This window comes from Aspergillus eucalypticola, assembly GCF_003184535.1.
Source record: "Aspergillus eucalypticola CBS 122712 chromosome Unknown BO83scaffold_35, whole genome shotgun sequence".
Classification (NCBI taxonomy): Eukaryota; Fungi; Ascomycota; class Eurotiomycetes; order Eurotiales; family Aspergillaceae; genus Aspergillus; species Aspergillus eucalypticola.
In genome coordinates, this window is record NW_020290309.1 from 262,531 (window position 1) to 284,395 (window position 21,865).

Here is a 21,865-nt window from a genome sequence, read left to right on the forward strand (position 1 = left end):
TGATAAGCATCTATGCTATTAAACCGGACAAGGAATGATGCTTCCATTGTTACTGGCTGCCATAAGCCTCAGCCACCTCGCGGAGGGATCACCCGGACGTCCGAGCTGACTGGGGTGTACGACCCCAAAACCGGACAGCTTGACTACGGCGACAGGGGTTGAGCCAATCTATCCGTACAGAGTGTTTCCCAACGGACGACCGTTAGGGCGGCTGATGCGCCCCATGATTCGCCGGGGATGACCTTATCTGGGCCTATCCTGAGCTGTTCGAAAGGCTGACAGGCACCAGGGATATGCAAGCCATAACAACCCGGAAAGTGAAATCCATGCTCCCCCGCCCTTCTTTCTTTTCTTTCGCTCTATGAACCATATTGGTTCCATGCCACCTCATAGTTTCCTTCCCTCATGGCCGCCAGCGAATGCACGCCTCTACTCGAACCCTCCAAGCAGCCGCAAGAGCGGTCATCGCGATGGCGGGTTCTGGCTTTGATCTGTTTCATTATCCTCGTTCAAGACTTTGCCGAGTATCTCTCTCAGGCACCCCAGACTGAAATCTGGCTCGAGATCGTCACTCGCAAGTTCTGTCCCATAGGGCAGGATGGGCCGGAATGTCAGATGGACCGCGTGCAGAGGGAGGTGGCTCTCCTACAGGGCTGGAAGGATACCCTGGAGCAGGTGCCGGGTAGGCATGACTTTCTTCATTTATCAGGGCTCGACTGACAACATTTAGGTATATTGTTCGCGGTGCCATACGGCGTGCTGGCCGACCGGATCGGACGTCGGCCGGTGTTGCTTCTATGCGCGGTGGGGTTCACGCTGAGCGATGCGTGGACCAAGGCTGTCGGTGAGCGCGAATCCTACAGATTAGAATCTTCTAGGGCTCAATAACTGAGTGGTTGATTACGGTCCAGGTTGGTTCTCCGATCAACTCCCGCTGCGACTGATCTGGCTTGGTCCGATAGCTCAAGTGCTGGGTGGTGGTACCCAAGTAGCCACCTCCATGATGTATGTCATACTCGCTGATCTGTTCAGCGACGAGGAGCAGTAAGAGACTTCCATGCTTCTAGTGGAGGATTACCTAGCTCACGAAGTCTAGAACCACGGCATTTCTCTACGTATCGGCCACGGTGCTCGTCAGCGAGATCCTGGCCACTCCGCTTAGTGCCCTGCTCATGATGAAGAGCATATGGCTACCGTATCTACTATCACCTGTTTTCAATGCTGTTGGTGGTCTCCTCCTGTTTCTCTTACCGGAGACATTACCACAGACACCACCCGACCAACCGTCTTCATCGGAGCAAGCATCACAACGACAGAATTTCCAGGGGCGCACCAGAGCTGCAGTTGACGAGCTGGGCCAGTCAATCGCTGTGATCTGGCGACATCGCCCGGTGCAACTGTTTTTGGTGGTGTTCTTTGTTGCGTATCTGGGAATGCAGGTAATGAAACTGCTTCTGCTCTTCGCCGTCGACCGGTTTCATTGGACGATTGCGCAGGTGAGTGGGACCGGGAAAAATCACGATATGACCAGATTCTAAAATTTCCTTTTTAGGCCAGCTTCCTCATACCGGTGCGAGGGTTTACTAGACTACTGCTGCTTCTCGTAATCCTGCCAGGCATATCACACTGGCTCATAAAGCGACGGCGCATGCCCCCATTCACCAAGAACACTAGGCTGGCTCTGACGAGTAGCGCTTGTATGGGCGTGGGGTGTCTGCTGATTGCGCTGTCCAGCCATCCGGCGGGCGCAGTGTTGGGGCTGGTAGTGTATGCGCTTGGGTCAGCGATGCATCTGTTTGCTCGGCGCATTATCACGTCGCTCGTTGACGCGCATCATATGGGCACTCTGTATACGGCGATTGCGGTGATGCAGGGAATCGGAGTATTGGTGGCCGGGCCGATGATGGCGACGGCGTATGGTTGGGGACTGGCAAGGGGTGGAGTGTGGACGGGGGCTCCGTTTTTGCTGGTGAGTGGACTTTATGGGGCGGCTGGGATGGCAATCGTCCTGGGAAGTTGGGAGGGCCGCAAGGACGATCTGGAGGAATGAATGGTCAGTGAGAAATCTGTGAAAAGCCGCGAGACTATTGGCTAGCAACATACACATCATCCCTATTCTTCACAGCACTCATAGTCTAGCACAAGATAAGCAATTGTGGTACCTAGTTTGACTGAAGCTTGACAAATTTTAGTTCAATGTTGAAGCGCTGGACCGACCACCCGATAGGGATAAAAATAGATCCCCCATAGTACATAGTAAATACGCCTCGGGGATGGTCGATAGTTACCGATCCCCTACTGTTTGAGGTGGTGCGAACATTGCCTGCAAATGAAGATCAATGCCAGGTGGCTTGATGTAGACTAAATAATTCCATGAAAAGAGGTTTAGTCCCATGGGAAAGTGCAATATCCCGTCGTCTTGACTGTCTCTGATGGATGTTGCGATGAAGAAGAAAAGTAAAGATTGAGGGAGATTGTGGGTGCCTGGCCACTAGGCCTGTTTGGGTGGATTTGCTGCCTTGTTGGCCTCACCCGCTCACCTGATCGCTGACCTGATCAGAATTCCTTCTGAATAACTTCATGACGAACTCTTCCCTCTTCCTTCATCTCAATCGAATCCAATATCAGAAGAACAATCCACGTTCAGCTCATTAATTTTCAGGCACCAACTCGGCATCTACATACATGTTACGCTCTGCTTGTCAGGATGATCCTCCAGATCATGAAACCCACCGCCAATCACTGCCACGTACACTGTGTCCGATCCTTGGAAATCGCCGTGGGAGCCTGATGGGCTTCATTCGCCAATGACGCGTCGTACTCCCCGGGCTAGCGGCCACTAGTCCATCCATCGGACTTCATCCATGGCTTCCCATCCGCGAATCCAGCCACTGTTTCGCCCAGCCCGGCCCCCACTGGTCCTCGGTCGGTTCCTGTTTCCAAGGCTATTTTTTGCTCCTGGCCTTTTTCTCTCCCTCTCTCCTGACCCACCACACGTCCAGTCCAGGCTAATTTGATTCCCGACGCCGCCGCCGCCGCCGCCTCGCCCATCGCTCTTTCTCCTGACCGTTGCTTATCTTTTCACTGGACCAGTCCATCTTTCTCCTTGCTCGTCCTTACTACCTCCACCAACATACATTCGTTTCAACGCTTTGTCTCGCCTTCCTTCCATTCCATCTCAGTCGCCCACCATGCAGTTGAAGTCCATCCTCCTCGCTTTGGCTTTCAGTGCCTTTGCTCAGGCTCAGACTATTCACGGTTACACCAAAAAGGATTGCCCTAAGGCCGACGAAGAAACTGGTTCCGATGAAACGACCCGGGAGAAGTGTTTGACTCTGAAGAGTAGCAGTTACAAGTCTCTCAAGGGCAGTCCTGGTGACTTCGTCCTCACAGCATTTGCGGAATCGAGTTGTGACGGCAACGGCTATGCCCTGCCGCCCGGCAAGTGCATCAACGGCGACAAGTTCACTACCTACGAGGTATGTGCATGGGAGTGATGCTGGGACGGATGACTCTGGGGTTGCTAACACGACTGAACTTTATAGATCCAGTTCATCCCCATCACCAAGCGAAACAACGCAACGGCCCTGCTGGAGTTGTACGCCGACTACTACGCCGAATTCCCCGAGGAGGCTGAGGAGCTTAAACGCCAGGTCAACGAAGCGTAGGGCAGCAGATAAATGCCACTGTACAATGACCTTGTTGGATTCTGCATAGTTGAATGACTCGATTATTCTTTCTGAAGTCTTTGGAGTTTGGGATACCATATCTGCGACATTATTACTAGCACCATGGCACGGATGACAATACAAGCTATTCTCGTTTCCACTGGAGCCACATGGGAGGAAAATCTGAGTTGGAAGCTGATCGGTTGGGTTGAAAACCTGGAATACCATGTTGCAGGTCGCATGGAGGCCGCTGCGATGGAACCGATCTGAGCGACATCAGATGACTTGCTCATTTCTGGACTCCATGCTTTTAGCACGTCATTATTGTAGCTCAATTACATGAAATGGCCTGGAAAAGAGATTCGATAAAACTTGGTGAACCGATCTAGGAATGGCACCCTCCAGCGCTACTCCAGTCACTGCATGTCTTAAGTGAAGAATAATCGTGTTCCATGGATGCTAAGCTTGGAATATGTAGGACCGACTGATGGCTTTTGTGAACCGTCTAGAAGACATTCAGAATCCTATCACTATTGTCACTGTGGACAAAATGGCGCAGACAGCAGAATAGTTGTAATTGGACTTTACTATCTCAACCACCGACGGGCCTACAATCAAGATCACAACATCAACGCATAAGCAGATTGATTTCAAATTCAACTACTGAGAACTCATTACTTCCATTCTGGGATCAGTTCAGACAAAGAAGCCAGAACAAAAAAGGAAAAAAAAAAAAAAAAAAAAAAAAAAAAAAAAAAAAAAAAAAAAAAAAAAAACGATCACAAAGAAATCTTCCGTGAATAGGCTTGTCGCGGCTGATAAAGGCCACAGCCTAATCAGACGTCTAGCACAACGAAGCGGCACATGAGGCCAGACACACCGTACTGGCCAAAAATGCCGAGAAGCTCATGAGGAGATAGCTGTGCTAGTGTAAAGTGAAGTAGGCAAAGAGTAAAGGATGAAACCAGATCTATAATGAATTCCTTTGCAAATGATGTGATGGGGTTTACGGTCATTATATCTTCTTCATCGATCATGTTCGACGTCAGCATATATGCAAGAGAGTAAAAGAGCAGTAAAGTAAGTTTGCAGCAACGTCCTTTTGGAGCCATTGATCGTACTTTGTCACAGCCTGTTTTGGAACAAAGTTTGGTCGGTGCATTGGACATGCCTTAACGGGACGATTTTCACACGCAGTACTTCTGATAAACAAAGAGTTTCCTGGATCTGCATGACGAAAATGGATGACAAATGACAGTCCCATGAGGCACTGCCTGCACTGGCCTCTGCAGGGCTGGGAAGGTGGAAGATAGCAAGATGCATGGATGAAGCATATCAATCTCTCAGTGGCTACTATTCCACCATGGGGGACTTTTACTGCCACGATATGGACTCATAGTCATCCTGTTCAAACGTATCGCTCATACATTCCCCAACTACTGCAACCAAAGATGTCCCATTTGTGAACTCTGATGTTTCACGTCGCCGGAGAAATAAAGAAGGTTTCCGGTGATTTGGGACGAGGATGGGCAATTAGTATGCGCGCGTGGCAAGCGAGTGGCAGGTACTGTCATGACTCCGTCTTCTTTAAGTTGTTATCTTGGCTTTCTTATTGTTTGCAGAATCGATGACTTTTTGTATATGCCTGGGAACCCCATAAAATCATGCTGCGTCAGTTATCCACGTGCCCTGTGGGTGGCAATTCCATGACGGGCCAATAACAAGGTATCTTCGAGTTCTTTAGAAAAGCAGGGAGCTGACGCAGGTGACTTCTAGGAAATGATATGTGTGCCTTATATCAAGGTCTGGAATATGCAGTGGTGTGGAATTTGTATCCGGAGATAATGGGGAAGTTCATTGGTGGCTTTCCATGTTGATGCCCAGACTCAAACAATTACAACGGCGTGCCAATCGGCACGATTCAAACTAAGACGAATGCTCGTGTAATTATATACGGTTGAGACATTCACTGCAGCCAGGCAGCTGTCAGCTGATCCTTCGCCTCTTCTTCCTGCGTGGCCTCGGACCACCACCCTCTCCAATCTTCTTGAGATCTGAATAGATCAAATCCATATATCTTTGACCCTTCGTCTTGACATATACCAATCAGGCAATACTTCAAACAGCGCTCAATCTGGAAATACCTGATGTCTTCGGTATGGGAAATGAAACGAGCGGTATGACAGTGTACCTATAAGTTTCTTTTATCTATTGTAAGTTCTATCAAATGCAAATGTCTATAGCGAGAGTCTAAGCAGTTGGCCAGAAGAGAAACCTTCAGCAATTGCAGACCCTGCCACACGTCCTGCTTTAGTCATATCCGTAGCACAGGTAACCTCCCTGGGTGTTCATCACCTCGGCGATAGTGACGTTGGGCATGATGTTGAATGAGGAGAGTTCGTAGTGAAGAGTAGCGTTCTGCCAGCCTCCAGCAGGCTCCACGTTGGCTGTGTGGTTCAGAGTCGGACCACTGATGTCGTACAGCCGGTTGATGGGATCTTGCTGCTGCCACTTCCACCAAACCCGGTCGATGTACATGTGGTGCATGAAAAAGATTGGGTCGCCTGGGGAGGACTTGATATCCGCCATCTGCGCATTTCGTCAGTCAGTGCCCTGCATACGGCTAGGTTCGTACTAGGCACATACCACACCACCAATATAAGTGTGTACACCCTTGTGAGGGATGTTGGAGATGCAATTCCACCAAGGAGCATAGGTGTTATAGGCATTGCACTTCTCAAGTGCTGTGCTGTTGGCATTGGCAATCGCGTTCTTGGTGTCCCATGCGCGGCGCAAGCAGTAGTCCGTATCTTCATCGCCCGGCCCAATGTGCAGAGTGAGATTGGAAAACCGGCCGTCACGTACACAGGAGTCCGATCCGGTTCCATTGCCACCAAAGGCATCCGCTCCCCACATTGACGATTGCCACATGTTGCCGCTGTCAGCGTCCTTTTGCTCGTCCCACCAACTAATAGCAGTATCTGTTAGTTTTGGTGTCCATTTGAATGCGCCAAAGGCGGGAAAAATGGCAATACGTACGGCATAGAACCGCTGTAGCCACACTCATTACGAAGCAGGGCCTCGTATATGTGCATGTAGTAGCGGTGCCAGGGGAGAAATTGTCCCTAGCAAGGCTGTAAATGAGAGAATAGGCATATCACGAGCCATTGAAATTGACCTACCACATGGTGGATGATATCCGCATACGCCGTATTGGTCATTCCCCGGTGAAGGGCCTGAAGGTCACTAAACCGACTCGTAGTTGCCGTCAATCCGGATTGGGCCGGCTTGTTCATCAAGCATTGAACGGAGTCAAGGAAACTGTTCTGCTCGTGCGTGGTCAAGTGACGCCATTCCTTGCGGACAGTCATCTTCTCGCGAGTGCAGCTTCGACTGAAGAATCCAGGGATATCATGAGAAGTGGTCTCACTCTGGTCAGTACTAGCAGAGGAATGAGGGACTGCAGCAGCAGAGGTAGTGGCTGCCAGCGCCAATGCCACCGCGAACGACGAAACCTTCATCCTGTGAAGCAGAGAAAGAAAGAATCTTCTAAATTGAGATTGAGAAATAATCAGAGAGAAAGGAGAGATAAACGACTGTCAAAGGTAGGCTGAATATTGGAAAGAAAAGAAAGAGAGACTGAAGTACTATGTGAAGAATGAAGACCTCAAGAACTTAGCAGTAACCTATGCCTTTTATACCTCTCACTGTTCGAACCGATGAACCCAATTCACATCACAGGAGCCTTCTAATAATCCTTTCAACCACGGATCGGCCCTGAAAGTATCAATCGGGAAAGGTCCAAAGGTTTTTCGCCTATAAGACTGGAAAGCCGGTGACATGGGGATGGAGGAGCGTATTACGAACGGTCCACATCAGTAATAGAAGCGATTTGTATTCCAGGAGGCCAAGATTACAGCCACACCCAGAAAGGGTCATGCTGGATCCTCCTTGAACAGACGTTTAGCATCTTCCAGCGACAACGAAGGGCCGAGGTCGTTGCGGCAGGCACACGTTCCGGACACTGGATGATAGGGGCACCGACACAGGATGGTCTGTCAGATGGACGTACTACACAATCTTTGGGCTCAGGTATACTCTGAAGACAGCTCAGAGTGGAGTATAGGAGAAGATGATTCTATAATTGGAGACATTGGTGGGCTACAAGTATTGCGCAGCGATAATTCACGGATTTCCTTCCGGGATGTAGGAAAGACACCTCAGATGGACCAGATGCCGGTGATGCAATTTTGCTCAGTAACAGTCAAACGCGCAGTTCTCTCTACAGCTACTGAGAGCCTGGAATTTGCCTGCACATGGGAATAGCTTCAAGAAAGTGAGCCATGCGTAAGGCGCCCCGTCGAAAATACGTAGGGCAGGGCTTGGCGCGCCCCAGGCGAGGGTCTTGACGCGCGTCGGTACTCAACCAGTCAAGCAAAACTTTGCTCAGACCCGACTTGTCGAAAAGCTAGAAAAAGCTAATCGCCAGTAGAGAGATAGAGAGTAGATATAGGGGTGGATCAGCCAAGGGCCCATCATTCTGTTCACTGTCAGTGTCAAGCGGCCGATTATCTCGATTCTTGATGGCAGCCGACCAATTTGCCGACCCACCCTTGCCCGTCGGCAAAAAACGGCAGGGATTGACCAGAGAAGTCTGCAGTGCTCTGGCTTTTCTTCCACTCTCTTGTTTAGTCCTGACTCGAGCAAAGAACGAATGATGCTTGTAGCGTGGGTATTTAGAGGGAGGAGGACTGCTTGGCAGCAATCTCTGCAGCAAAGACTGGACTGCTGGTGGACCGCGCTCTCGATGCTGCGGGCTTTGCCGAACAAAAACTTCCTATCATTGATGAAGCCATGATCTTATCTTGGGAACTCCTCCAACTTTAGACTCATGAAAATGAGAGATGTTTATGTCAGCGGCTCCAATGCGTCAGTCGCATCCCTTGCTCCAGAGATGGGGTTCTCCGTAGACCAGACCAAAGAGTCAGTGTGGGTCATATATCCATACTATCGATGACCTACGACCAACATGGTGGGGCGCAGGTGAAACCTTCGCTTCTGCAGAGATGCAAATACACATGGAGGCGATGGGGAAAGAGAGTGAGGGCATAGGGCTTATACAGAAGGTCCGGTTAGCAGACTGGCATTACACCACCCTGAGAATTGATGTCTTCAAAGTTGCTGGATGGCGAGCAGTCACTCAGTCTTTGCCTCACATATGAGAGAGCAGGTTGGGGGACAGATTACCATTCTTTCGGTTTCTTTATGCCCTCCGAAGTGATTGGAATGTGCGAGGTCTTCAGCATGAGGCGTATAAGCTTCTCTTGGCACGGAAGACGCGGCCTCGAGCCACGCGATATATATGCGGGCCATCTAAGCACGTTGTAAGCCGGCTGTTTGAAACATGCAATCTGATCCACCCGATTACGAGAGGGCCTGTGATCCGTCTGCTGTCGTTCCACATGATTGAGAAGGAAGTGCGTTGGGAGGTTCTCATCTCGTACCCCTGAGAGGGCGAGTCCGTGGATACTACTCCCTCTCAAGGCGCTTCAGACTTCCAAACGGATGAAAGACAGCGTCGGTTAGATCCCCGAGAAATGGGAGTAAGTTTTGCGTTACCTCATCGCTCAACTGAAAGTCCTCTGAGGAGATGGCGTGTCTAGCCTTTCTGTATTTCGTGCTCTATCCGTTTTGATGTTGGTGTTCGTCTTTCAGGCCTGGGAGCCTTCCCCCTTATAAGTGATGAAACTGTGAATGACTCTTAGGCAAGAGGCTCGGTGAAGTGTTAGCCACTTACAATGGCTTCCGCATGATCAGTCTCCGGGCATGCAAAGCGGGCAGTGACATTTAACTAAAGACAGTCAACACGTCCACAGCAAAAATAAATAAGCCTTTGCCGAAAACTTCACATGATCCACAACAAGTCTCTACATGTCATTGTCTTGAACTGACATGATTTTCTTGGTCAAATACCCACCAACTGCACAATTTTCGATTACCTTTCGATACCGATTTAAATGTGTCGATAGTCCAATCTTCAACAAACGGACCCTCTGCGTCTCGCTGTCATGGACTGCTTGTACCTAGTTGTGAACGGTGATCGCCCGAGCGGCGAGCTGCCAGCTTCTTCTAGCAACGATCGACATCGGGTCAATCTTCGGTACCGGTAACTTCAATCTACACCTGGCATTGTTCATCAAGGACCTTGGGAGTCGATCTGGTGCCTATCCTGCTAATGCCGCTCATGTTAGGATCCTCAAAACAGTATGAATCTACAATCGAACCGAACCTGATCTGCAGCAACTCCACATAACTCAGCGATGCAGTTTGAACTGGTATATCCTCTTGGCCGTCCATCCCAAAAGGATAAGCTAGATGGAATGGCCCTTTCTGGGTGCTAAGAAAATACGAAGCTCTTCCCTGTGTCCAATCAAGTGAACTGAAATGGCCCAGTTACAACATATTCAACTGATTCCTGTCTATGGGTACGTATCTAGCCAAGAAAACTTCGGATGCGAAGTTACTAAGTATTGCAGACGGCGCTCCCTGTCGCGCGCGTCGAGTCGCCCTCAACCAAGGTTCATCGTCATTTCAGACTCGCCAAGGCTCTGTAGCCACAATAGCATGATCATACCGGGAGAATCAATGGTGCAGCACCTCTGATCTCGTCCAGCGGAGCTGGTTCCCACGCATGCGGACATCTGTTCCCCATTTGGACAGATATCCGCTTCGCCGTTGTGATTGATCCCCGAACTATCCGGTCCTGGAACTATATGGCTTCTACAGTGGAAGTGTTAAAACCCGGACAACGGTAGCGATGATAAGAGATGCATCATGGCGAAGCAGCGACATGCATCCTACAAAGCGGGGCTGAAGCAGTTGGCGCCGGGGATGAAGTGGATATCCCGACGGACTCCGGCCCGTTGCCTTTTGGCCACGCCTGACCCCTCATGCCGGCACTTATGCCTCTTCAGGGGCTGATCTTCAGTCTTCTCATACATTTTCACATTGAGGCAGACTTGGGGTAGAGTTGGTAGCAAATTTGGCAGATGGGCTGCATTCTATCTCACCTGAATATCCAGTATTTGACATCCAGCCCCAGGTTTCTACAGCGGGCGGAAACTCGCTCTTCGCGATGCAGATTCTGCATGGCTTGCTATTGCCGAGGAGAAGATGCATAATGTGAAGGTTAATTAAATTGATTTCTCCGGAGTTTACAGGCTCGGTAAGGCACAAGCCACTCAATCACCCCCATTCTTCATCCTAAATGAAGTTTATCTGCCACACACGGGACGATCTTCAAGGAACCAATGGACTGTTCCTCTCGTTATCATCACGCCATGACCACACGTCGTCATCGTTGGGGATGGTAGTCTGATGGACATTCCGCTTGAGGCAAAGTGCGCTTCAATGTCACGCGGTTTAGCTGGTCTTCTGCAGGTCTGCAGTGGGACAAGAGAGCTCGAGAGCCGATACCCCTAAGTTGAATGTTCTCTACCGCTTCGATACCAGCATGATCGTTCCTTTGCTGTCGCTATCAGGGTTGTGAAGTAAATTTTGTTCGTCCACATATGGGAACCACAGATCTATGCCTGGTGCTTGAAAAGACATTCCGTGATCCTTCCGTTACCAAGAATGCTTGTAACTTTGAAGCTTTTTTTTCCAAGACCCTCCGCATCGCCAGTCCCGAACTAAGCGAAATGAGCTTTTTCTCAATGCTGCAGACAGGAGACACCATCGCTCTGGCGCCTTGGCACCATCAGCCACCGTCGGTCCTATCACCATCGCCCTGGTTGATAGGCGAATGCGTCAATTTAGTATCAGGGTAGTGTTATCTGCTCGATATTGCACTGGCAGAGCAGGAATCGGAATTGGCGGATAAAGAGGAAAATGAGCTTCAAGGAGGGGGGAGAGGGGACACTGAAGGGGTATAAAATCAAGGCCAACTCCCTACCAGACAGTCCTCATCCAGCAGCATCTAAACAGCTTCCACTCAGATTCCAAGCATCTCCCAGTGTCTCTTCAAGTCATTACTTTACATACATCTCTCTATCAAGATGAAGACCACTGCTCTCTTGACCGCTGGCCTGCTGGCCACCTCTGCTATGGCCGCTCCTCTGACGGCCAAGCGCCAGGCTGCTCGGGCCAAGCGCTCCACGAACCGCCAGAGCAACCCTCCCTTCAAGCCTGGCACCAACGAGGTCCTTACCCTCAATGGCACCAAGAACGTCGAGTACAGCTCCAACTGGGCCGGTGCCGTCCTGATTGGCACTGGCTACACTGCCGTGACCGCCGAGTTCGTCGTGCCCACCCCCTCGGTGCCCTCTGGTGGCTCGAGCCGCGAGGAGTACTGTGCCTCCGCCTGGGTGGGCATTGACGGTGACACCTGTGACACCGCTATCCTCCAGACCGGTGTGGACTTCTGTGTCCAGGGCAGTGAGGTGAGCTACGATGCCTGGTACGAGTGGTACCCCGACTACGCCTACGACTTCAGCGGCATCTCCATCTCGGCCGGTGATACCATCAAGGTCACCGTCGATGCCAGCAGCGACACTACTGGTACCGCCACGATTGAGAACGTGAGCACCGGTACCACGGTCACCCACAGCTTCAGTGGGGGTGTCGATGGCGATCTGTGTGAGTACAACGCTGAGTGGATCGTCGAGGACTTTGAGGAGGATGACTCCCTGGTTGCCTTTGCCGACTTTGGCACCGTGACTTTCACCAGCTGCTCCGCTACCAAGGATGGCTCGTCTGTTGGTCCTGAGGATGCCACCATCATCGACATCGAGCAGAACGAGGTCCTGACCTCCGTTTCCGTCACCGATAGCGAGGTCGTCGTCAAGTACGTCTAAGACGTTGGAGGTGTGAGGCTTGGGATTGTTGAAGCTTCGATGGATGTATTCCGAAGGCAATGGTGAGATGAGTGATGGAAAGGAGGGGTTGGTCTTTTGGCCTGGGGCTGCCCCTTTGTTGATACTTCTGAAAAGCAAGTGTTGCAACTGTTTGTCTCTTATTGTATATGATGTTATAGTTTGCCTTGAGTTGATTTAATGAAACCAACGTTGGGACTACTGGATTCCCTTAGCGCCATTAGGGTATGACGTACGCCCATCAAAGATTACGCATCTCTGCGAACGGACTATCAGCCCCGAAATGTCAACGAACAGTTGGTCATTTGGCAAATCAGGACTCAGGAAACTGAACTTCGGCCATACACCCCATTACTGTATAAAATGCACCGATGTGCTCGAGCATTTACAATATTTTGAGGATACATGATATGATACATTTTGATGCTATCACTAGCACTCAATCTAGCTGTCCATGGAGGCCAGTCGGATATCTTACACGCCGAATCTGAACTCGCGCACCTTCTTCTGATAGTAGAAAGACGCCAACAGACCCGTCGCACCCAAAGCCATGGGAATAGGAGCCTTAGCACGGGTCTTGATCGTGCGCATGAGACCGGAGACGAGGAGGACCACACTGTTTCCCAGGGCCAATTCCGTGCCGTAGTCCTTGTTCTCCTTGATCAGGTAGCCTGTCAATTCGACATCAGTATGTGTTTCTTCTTGTACCTGCATCATGTGGGTGCTACGTACCTGCGTAAGCATAGGAGAGACCCAGGCCGACACCGGCGATCAGGGACGGAGCGGAACGCGTCCGCATGTAGCCGGCGATGCCACCCACCGGCACTGTTAGAGTTGTCAATTGATTAGCCCATGTCTGGTGAATTGATGCAGTTAGGGAGGTGTCAGCTTACGCAGGCAAGCCAGAGTGAAAGACGGGTGTTCAGCCATGGTTTTGATGCTTGGATAACTTGAGGAGACGGATGGAGAAAGTAACTCTAAAGATGAACCTCTTGTCATGTTGGTGTCCTTCTCGGCATTCCGGATGCTCGGAGAGCGAGAGGTCCGAGCACGAGCAGCCAATCAGATGTGGTAGTAACGCTTGACACAAGCTGGCATATATACTTAGGAATTCTGTGCTGTTTCTGAGTATTTCCTAGAAGTTCGATAAATTTTGTCTATTACATATGATTGATGAGGTAGTGCTTTCATTATATTGACAGTGTGGATTGAAAGAAAACGTGTCAAGTATCTCTGCGAGCGAACTTTTCAAAGAGGTTTATAAATATATGTACATATATATATATATATATATTTAGTACTAGCCACTTTATATAGAAAGCGAGGTACACTGGATATCAATCATCAGTACTACTAACTCGGGGAGGTGAACATATTGTCCTAGGCAGAAACATGTAAGCACTATTAATTATCAAGGATTGGGGCCTCATAATTAAGGATTCAATATTGATAAAGATAGTAGTAGAGGACTAAAGCACGTGATGTGGACTTCCCGAAGAGGGAGTTCGGCTCTCCGCCTGCCCAATTCAGAGCGTGGCATTAATCTCACCGCCCGGCCATGATGGGTGGGGTGCCTGGGGTTCTTGGAAAGTGTCATCTTTCTCATGGCTAGTTATGGCTCATCAATCTGTTGACTTGATATACAGACAGCATTCCTATTTCTCATCCTTTCAAACCCCCTTGTCATATAACCTCCCGCCCGAAGCTAGATCCAGCGCCACTGCCTCTTGCAATCCCAACACATTGAATATATCCCGCGGACTCCCCCCCGCTCGCACCGCCTGCGTGCCGGTTTGCTTCAATTGTTGTACCGCTCCGCGAACCGCCGAGTAGACTGCACCCAATGCCAATCCAGGGAAGATGATCAGCCGAAACCCGAGCTCCTGCGCCTGATGAACCGAGAGATCTGGCGACACACCCCCGGGAACATTGTTGAAGAGAACGGGGGTGGGCTTGAGCTCTTCACAGACCTGTCGAGCTTGATCCGTGGACGTGATGCCTTCCAGGAAGGCTACGTCTGCCCCGAGGGCGATGGCTCCCTTGAGTCGGGAAATGGCGGCATCATACCCCAGTGACTGGAGGGCATCCGTCCGGGCAATCAGAACAATATCACCGTGGGACCGGGCGCGAGCATTCACGGCGGCTTGGATGCGGTCCAGATATTCGTCCTCGGGGACGAGTTGCTTGTTGCGCAAATGACCACAGCGTTTACTCGTCGGCTGGTCTTCCAGGTGCAGAGCGGCCACTCCGGCGCGGATGTATTCGGTAACGGTGCGGTGGACCATGAGAGATCCTAGTATGCCTGGTCAGCCACTGAATCTTGTCATTGGTGGCGGAACAGTACCTCCGAAGCCCGTGTCAGCGTCAGCAATCAGCGGAACTGTCGGGTCCAAATTGGCGATCATCTCTGCATTCCCCCGCATTTCGTTCAATGTGACGACCCCCAGGTCCGGCTGTCCCAGTCGCGAGGCCGTCGTGCCTGCTCCTGTCTGACAAACAGGGTCAGTTACGAAGGTAGAACCCCCGACCAGCAGTGATTGGTGTAGTACCTACCATATACAATGCATCGAACCCCTCCTGGAGGGCGATTTGGGCAGTAAAGCCATCGTAGACCCCCGGACAGACAATAATCTTGCTCTCATCCGCCAAGAGCTGGCGAAGCTTGGTAACCGCAGGAGCAATGGCCATTGTAATGTGTGCAGTGAATCTATGGAGGCGTAGTTAAGCGCAATTGAGGGGTTTCAGCAACAGCAGCAGCAGCAGCAGCAGCAGCAGCAGCAGTGCTCGATGGTGCCATGTGATGATGTTATATCATACTTGTGAATCCTCCGGGCCGCAAGCGGGCCGAGACCGGGAATGCCACGATCCCCCATTTCATATATTAAGATGCTGTCCTCACAGCTCCCTCGAGGAGGAACCCCGCTCAGAGATGCTCGCTCAGTAAGCCTTTCTAGTAATCCAATTTCATCATGAGTGATGCCAGCGAACCCAGGTCTCCTTATCTGCTGCAAGTACTGCAGCAAACCCGGGGTGTCATCCTCTCGGAGACAGACAGTACGTTTGGGACATCAGAGAAATACACAGCAATAATTTCACTAACCCGATGAAGCGTACGCATTGCCAACCATAGGGAATCTACTTAAACAGCTGGTGCGAGTAGTCGATGCACTTCGGGCGCAGGACTACCCTCGGGAGGCCAATGCCCTCACTGATGTCCTCTCGATAAGCCAACAACCCACGGAGATAGGAGGACTCGGTTTATCCGCAGCAGACAGTCTAACACCCGAGCAAGAAGCCGAAATTACGTTCCTGGTCACAGCATGGCTCGAAGCCTTGAACTCGGCCGATCGCGCCAGGGCACCACCTGTTCCACTCGCGGTCCGACCCTCCGGTCGACGTGGCATGACGCTGAGCGAGAAGATCTTTGCGCTGCACGATATTGAACAGAAGGGGTCCGTAGCACCCGGAGAGTTGATCCGCGTGGACGTCGACTGGGTTATTGCTTCCGAGGCTTCATGGCAGGTACGTTTTCTCACCCGGCGCCGAGCTACATATCCAGATGCTTACCGAAAGTCTCATAGGGCATGGAACGAACTTATGAGCTTCTCGGGAAGCCTGGAATCTATCGGAATGATCGGTTCTGGCTAGCGGGTGATCATGTCGTGGACCCCCGGGTGAATGACAATCCCAAAGTTAAGGCATTGATTGACACCAGTGAGAGGGCTAAGCGCGTCTTCAAGATGACCGACTATCAGGGCATGAACGTAGGTCTATTACAGAGTTGCAAGTCTGCACCGCTCTTGCTTACACGCTGTAGTATACTATCCTTCATACCGAGTTCTACCGCGAACGAGCACAGCCGGGCATGGTGGTCGTGGGTTCCGATTCCCATACCTGTTCATCTGGAGCATTAGGCTGTCTGGCCATTGGGTTGGGAGCAGCCGATGTGACTCTTCCGTTAGTGACAGGAGAGACGTGGTTCAAGGTCCCTGAATCGGTCAACATTCGTCTAGTCGGTGCGCCTAAACCCGGAATTGGTGGGAAGGACACTATTCTGTACATTCTGCAACAGCTGAAGCGGAACACTGTGGCCGCGGACCGGATCGTCGAGTTCACCGGGCCAGGAGTTAAGCATCTTTCATGCGATGCTCGATTTGCCATTAGCAACATGACCACGGTCCGTCTATTGTCTCGTACAAAGGCTGAAGATGTGCTAACGGTCATAGGAATTTGGCGGAATTACCGGTATTTTCTTGCCAGATCGGATTACAGAAGAATTCATCCAGAAGCGACGCCTGCCCCGACACAAAAACACCAGCGTCTACTTCAAACCCGACGATGACGCCGAGTACGCTGAAACCCATGAGATAGACCTTGGCGAGGTCCGGTCGTTCTTGGCCAAGTACCCCAACCCTGACGACGTCGTTCCTGTCACCGAGCAGGAAGGAATGCATCTGGATGGGTGCTTTATTGGTGCTTGCACTACTGCCGAAGAGGATCTGATTCTCGGTGCTCTTGTGCTGGAACAAGGGCTACAGCGTGGTATGAAGCCAGTTTCTCAGGGGAAGAGAAAGGTTGTTCCGGGGTCAGTACCTATCCTACACAGACTTCGTGAGCTAGGTCTTGCACAGATCTACGAGGATGCTGGATTTGAGATCGGCATTCCGGGGTGCAGTTACTGCGTCGGCATGTCGGCCGACCAGGCTGGGCCAGGAGAAGTCTGGATCTCGTCGCAGAACCGCAACTTTGAGAATCGTATGGGCAAAGGTACGTTGATAACGCGTGGGCGACGATGGCGACATTAGTCTAACTGCAATGCAAGGGTCCATCGGAAATCTTGCATCTGCTGCCACAGTTGCTGCTTCGTCGTTTGAGATGAAGCTGAGAGACCCACATGGATTTCTCGCAACCATCGACTTGGAAAGATGGCATACCCTTCGTGGTATTTCTGTATCTGCAACAGACACTACACAAGACCAGATTTCTTACATGGAGCCCAGTAGCTCCGCGACCGCAGAAACAAAGAACGCCGGCCCGACAGATTTAGAGTCGTCGGAGGTGGATACTTCAGAGACAGCAGATAGCTCTTCGTCCGACGTGATGACAGGCAAAGTGCAGCGCCTGGGCGATTTCATCGATACTGATGCTGTATGCTGTCCCCTACCTTCCAAAGCCCGTCATAGCAGCTAATAAATACTAGCTGGCTCCTGCCCAATTCCTTATCGGCATGTCAGACAATAAGATCGCAGGCGAGCACTGCCTCGAGCACACCCACCCCGAATTTCGCCAGCGTGTCAAAGACGGGTTCGATATTGTCGTGGCAGGCAAAGCATTTGGATGTGGATCGTCCCGTGAACAGGCGGTTATGGCACTCTTAGGTACGTCTGTTTCATATTCTTCATTGCCAATGTCCTTCTAATCCCATAATACACAGGCTGCGGCGTGCAGTGTGTGATTGCCAAGTCATACTCGTTCATCTTCCAGCGTAACATGCCCAGTCTGGGTCTCTTGGGCATCACCCTGACTGACGAGGCATTTTACGACGTCGCTGAAGATGGTAACGAGATTTCCATCGACTTCAAGACCAAGGTGATAGACGTGGATGGGAAGCAGTTCAGGTTCCAGTTGAGTCAGATGGAGCGGGAGCTCTTTCAGCATGGCGGTATCGCGTCGGCATTCCAAAAATTTGGAAACCGGCTGTTTGAGCAGATGACCAGACCGAAAAATCTGGGGAGTGCGAAGTCACTTGCGCTGCATGGGAGTGGGGATAGTGCTGGCCCGCATGCAGGATTGCAGTGGTAGTAGCTTGCTATCGTGGAGATGGTCTTCTGTAAATAAGGAGCTTTACTCTTAGGATATCCGTTATGCATGACAGCCGTGTGACGATAGGCAAAAGCAAGTTACTGAACGCAGTGTGTCAACACCCCCCAGGAGCAGTGAAGATTTCCCCGTCCAAGCTAAAAGGCAACAACGCAAGCAACTCTGCATCGACAACATCCTCCAGTGTCAATCCATCTGAACAAGCATCTTCCATACCCACCGAAAAATTAGTGGTAGCCTCCTGGCCAGCCGAGCCTGTCTCCCGGGCGCTTAGTCCCCCGCGCTGCTCCATAGCCCTATTGTCGGTGAAGTGCCCGCGACTCGCAAGAGGTGTATTCGTCCCACTGCGTGGCTGTCCACCAAACTGCTCCCTCCACATCCACATGGAATCATGGACTAAACTGGCAGCCAAACGCGTTTTCAGCCTCAAGCCTGGGGGCTTGTCCCGCTGCCCGCGATAAATATTTTGAGCACTCCACAACTGGGTGAGAATCTTTGACATGCGTCCCGGGAGATCATTGTCCTCGATAGATATCCGACGGGTTAGGGCAATGGCAGAGTTGAATGAGCGTTTACCGGTCTCTAGGTCTAGGTACGGGCCGAGGTTCGAATAGCTCAGTTTGAGTATGAATATGGCTGCGAGAGAGATGATACGGAAATAGGACACGGGCCCGTAGGCCATGGCGTCGGTGAGGGCTTCGAGTTGGTTGATAATTGCTATGGTGGAGATTGACATGCTGTATGCGCGGATGAGCCCGCGTTTACGCGTGTCGGAGTCGGATTCTTCGAGTAGGTAGAAGACGTAGAGTTGGAGACCGATGCCATTTAGAAGGACTTTGTTCTCTTCTGTGGGCAATGTTAGCAATGATGGGATGAGATAAATTGGCGTGTGTGACGGACCTGATATGAAGCTGGTCAAAGTAGATGCCAGCTCGGTGTATTCTCGCTCTAGTAGGGCCAGAAGGGAGATGAATTCCCCTGGACGAGGAAGATCCGTTGGGCCCTGTGAGTGGCTGGACATGAACTGACCTACCCGGGCCGAAAAACGTGATATGAGGAGTTGATGTTTGAGGGACGTCGGGATCATGGTACTGTCCCGGTCACAAAGCCGATCGATCATCCAGTCTGATGAGACCCATACTTGCCCGTCTATGGTTACGATTCTGTGAGGATAGTTGAGTCAGATAGCTACGACAAAACATGGCTAAAGCAGAGAGTCACCTACGTTTGAGCGGTGATATAGCAGGTCGCCCATGTTCGAGCTACTTCGGCCATCTCATCCGGCATCAAACGTTTTTTGGTTCGGGAGAAATCCTGGATGGCTTCTGGTCGATGCAGCCCGATGCGGAGGGAGATAGTCTGTGCGGTGGATAAAAGAATGGATGTAATATCGGAGGAAAGAGATGAAGTGGGAAATGGCCACAGACACACTAGGATGATAGCCTGCACGACATGCCAGGTGTGCGGGGGATTGGCGATGGTATCCCATATGAGCTTCTTGACGGGAGCCGTGAGACTGACAAACAAGCCAGGTTCTTCCGTATATCGACGAGAGGCCAGCAGAATTATGGACCAGAATAACACTGCAGATCGAGCATAATATTGGTTCGGGGAGATGGTTGGATCCAACAAGGGTACGTAGGGATGATAGTGAGTGAAGAAGCTACTGGCATTAGCTTAAAGATAGGTAGCATGCTGACCAATCTTACATGTTGAAAAGAGCATTTACTTGAAACCCATGGAGGTGGACAAACTCTAGCGACCTGGATGAGGTTGGGGACGCCGTGTCGGTAAGTAAAGGCGACGGTTGACTAGGTTGCTGGGATAGCAAGGAATGTACGGGAGTTGTAGGTTCTACTGGCAAAGGTGGCATTTGGGAAGCCACCAGATCTACTCGCGACCCTGAGGGTTCTTGAACGATGATAGAGGAGGCATCGGCATGGTACGATTCGCTGGGGGTGAGGAGAATGCCTTGGAGGGACTGTGGCGCGGCAGCGGGAGGATGAGTGGAGACGGATGAGCGCAGATGCTGAACTTCCTTCTCCAGTTCTTCTAGTCTCCTATATGGTATCAGAATGTGTGTATTGGAAGCGACGAAGTAGCCCTTTATGGCCAGTGAGGTATACTCTCGCCCGTTGACACGTTGATACGCCACATCAAGCCGGCATTCGTAGCCCAGCCGGCGACATCGGGAGCAGGGGATAGCACCACCTGTGGATACCTCACATCGAAGCTAGGCCATATAGTCAGCTACGAAGAAGAACAGAGGCGGGCTAGTATCATAACTAACCTTTGACTGGCGACATTGCCTGCAGGCAATCCGCTTACTGCGATGGCGCGGGAAAGGGGACTGGGGCGCACGTTGGGGTGGCATGCTGAACGACTAGAAACCCATTCTCCGAAGAGTAAGCACCAGGAAAACAATCCTGCAGCAGATGACGTGAGAGGTAACTAGCTACAGAGTACAATGCTTAGGTCGACCTTTCCTAGGAGAGATAGAGCAAGAAGATGTGTACAGATAGTGAGTTACTGTCAGCCTGGTCGGGGCTTTGTTTTTCCCTCTTCTGGTCCTTTCCGTTCGCGGGCCGAATATACCCAAACAGGGTTTAGTGCCATTATGGGCGGCCCGAGGGGTATCTGTCACCATCCCAATCGGCAAGTTCAGGGTTGTTGATTATTCCGGCTGCCTTAATTGGACATTGATTTCGATTCATGAGCATTTGCGTCGGATGTCAGTCGGTTGCGCGACGGAGCAGAGTCGGCCATGCAGATGGGCATATCCGATAGGCTTGATCTGCGTGATAAGGGTAGCCCGCGAGTGCCACAGCCGACTCCGTGCATCTTCGTCTAGATGAAAAAAGCACTACTATGTATGTGTGCTGATGGGTAAAGCATGGCGTTCCATAAAGCTTATTGTATCAGTTCGACATGATGGAAATATTTGTAGCCGAATGGGTTAGTATATTAACGATCACACGCTTCTGTACTCAGCAGATTACAAAACCCACGTAGACCTCCAATCATGGTCAACACCCCGCCTGCATCGTACGATAGTGGAGTGAAAACTTTGAGTGGAAGGAAGAGGGTCCTTGTATGATGCTGGGTCATACATACGGCTTTACACTTCTATATAGTCATGCAGTCCTGACGTTAAGGATATGCGGTCAATGCTTAAACGCGCACACATGCCGAATCCTACGCCGGGATCGTCTATTCAGTGAACGGTGAATCGTTCGATGGATCGTCCCTGGTCTGATCCAGGGCCAATCTGCCGCAGGGGTAAGTCCGCTTTCATAGCTTGGTAGCAGCATAACCTCCGCGTCCAAATAGGTTAGACTAATGGCTCATCTACACCCACGACGCGTACTCAAAATGCGAACTACTACTATCTTAGATTGAACTTGGTAGGGAAATTACAACTGCCGAGAAGGCTGTCTCATTATGAAACATGGCGAAGCAGGCAGTCGTTCAGCCATCTCCTTTGGGAACGGGACGCTTGCCTTG

At 51.0% G+C, this 21,865-nt stretch overlaps 9 protein-coding genes across 9 annotated transcripts; 4 read left to right on the forward strand and 5 right to left on the reverse strand.

The window, feature by feature from the left end:
* Positions 1–69: 69 nt before the first annotated feature.
* On the forward strand, positions 70–2,159 carry BO83DRAFT_347642 (adenylate cyclase). Its single transcript, XM_025528823.1, has 5 exons — positions 70–682; positions 731–844; positions 912–1,044; positions 1,097–1,496; positions 1,553–2,159. The coding sequence occupies exons 1-5, from the start codon at positions 406–408 to the stop codon at positions 2,048–2,050; spliced, it is 1,422 nt and encodes a 473-aa protein (XP_025383338.1). The 5' UTR covers positions 70–405; the 3' UTR covers positions 2,051–2,159.
* A 1,032-nt stretch (positions 2,160–3,191) lies between these two features.
* BO83DRAFT_431618 (uncharacterized protein) lies at positions 3,192–3,668 on the forward strand (the record flags this gene model as incomplete). Its single annotated transcript, XM_025535585.1, has 2 exons — positions 3,192–3,479; positions 3,546–3,668. 2 exons carry the CDS (start codon positions 3,192–3,194, stop codon positions 3,666–3,668), a joined length of 411 nt encoding a protein of 136 aa, XP_025383339.1.
* Positions 3,669–4,439: 771 nt separating this feature from the next.
* On the reverse strand, positions 4,440–4,988 carry BO83DRAFT_155860 (uncharacterized protein). The gene has a single exon (XM_025526275.1). The coding sequence runs from the start codon at positions 4,835–4,837 to the stop codon at positions 4,505–4,507; it is 333 nt and encodes a 110-aa protein (XP_025383340.1). The 5' UTR covers positions 4,838–4,988; the 3' UTR covers positions 4,440–4,504.
* A 990-nt stretch (positions 4,989–5,978) lies between these two features.
* On the reverse strand, positions 5,979–7,189 carry BO83DRAFT_456418 (tyrosinase family protein; the record flags this gene model as incomplete). Its single annotated transcript, XM_025537069.1, has 4 exons — positions 5,979–6,257; positions 6,315–6,636; positions 6,708–6,793; positions 6,851–7,189. 4 exons carry the CDS (start codon positions 7,187–7,189, stop codon positions 5,979–5,981), a joined length of 1,026 nt encoding a protein of 341 aa, XP_025383341.1.
* Positions 7,190–11,611: 4,422 nt separating this feature from the next.
* Positions 11,612–12,739, forward strand: BO83DRAFT_155882 (A4/G1 family peptidase). Its single transcript, XM_025526276.1, has one exon. It carries the CDS (start codon positions 11,726–11,728, stop codon positions 12,521–12,523), a length of 798 nt encoding a protein of 265 aa, XP_025383342.1. The 5' UTR covers positions 11,612–11,725; the 3' UTR covers positions 12,524–12,739.
* Positions 12,740–12,864: 125 nt separating this feature from the next.
* BO83DRAFT_370579 (TMEM14 family protein) lies at positions 12,865–13,501 on the reverse strand. The gene is made up of 3 exons (XM_025529906.1): positions 13,435–13,501; positions 13,274–13,366; positions 12,865–13,212 (listed from the first exon to the last, which is right to left on the reverse strand). The coding sequence occupies exons 1-3, from the start codon at positions 13,469–13,471 to the stop codon at positions 13,016–13,018; spliced, it is 327 nt and encodes a 108-aa protein (XP_025383343.1). The 5' UTR covers positions 13,472–13,501; the 3' UTR covers positions 12,865–13,015.
* Positions 13,502–14,070: 569 nt separating this feature from the next.
* Positions 14,071–15,295, reverse strand: BO83DRAFT_382521 (isocitrate lyase/PEP mutase family protein). The gene is made up of 3 exons (XM_025532243.1): positions 15,095–15,295; positions 14,886–15,030; positions 14,071–14,834 (listed from the first exon to the last, which is right to left on the reverse strand). The coding sequence occupies exons 1-3, from the start codon at positions 15,227–15,229 to the stop codon at positions 14,212–14,214; spliced, it is 903 nt and encodes a 300-aa protein (XP_025383344.1). The 5' UTR covers positions 15,230–15,295; the 3' UTR covers positions 14,071–14,211.
* A 632-nt stretch (positions 15,296–15,927) lies between these two features.
* On the forward strand, positions 15,928–18,395 carry acoC (aconitase family protein). Its single transcript, XM_025532244.1, has 7 exons — positions 15,928–16,063; positions 16,123–16,305; positions 16,359–16,718; positions 16,768–17,308; positions 17,364–17,689; positions 17,742–17,919; positions 17,976–18,395. The coding sequence occupies exons 1-7, from the start codon at positions 15,944–15,946 to the stop codon at positions 18,341–18,343; spliced, it is 2,076 nt and encodes a 691-aa protein (XP_025383345.1). The 5' UTR covers positions 15,928–15,943; the 3' UTR covers positions 18,344–18,395.
* On the reverse strand, positions 17,996–20,868 carry BO83DRAFT_411844 (Zn(II)2Cys6 transcription factor). Its single transcript, XM_025534349.1, has 6 exons — positions 20,652–20,868; positions 20,488–20,594; positions 20,071–20,421; positions 19,587–20,024; positions 19,262–19,524; positions 17,996–19,207 (listed from the first exon to the last, which is right to left on the reverse strand). The coding sequence occupies exons 1-6, from the start codon at positions 20,733–20,735 to the stop codon at positions 18,459–18,461; spliced, it is 1,992 nt and encodes a 663-aa protein (XP_025383346.1). The 5' UTR covers positions 20,736–20,868; the 3' UTR covers positions 17,996–18,458.
* Positions 20,869–21,865: the final 997 nt, after the last annotated feature.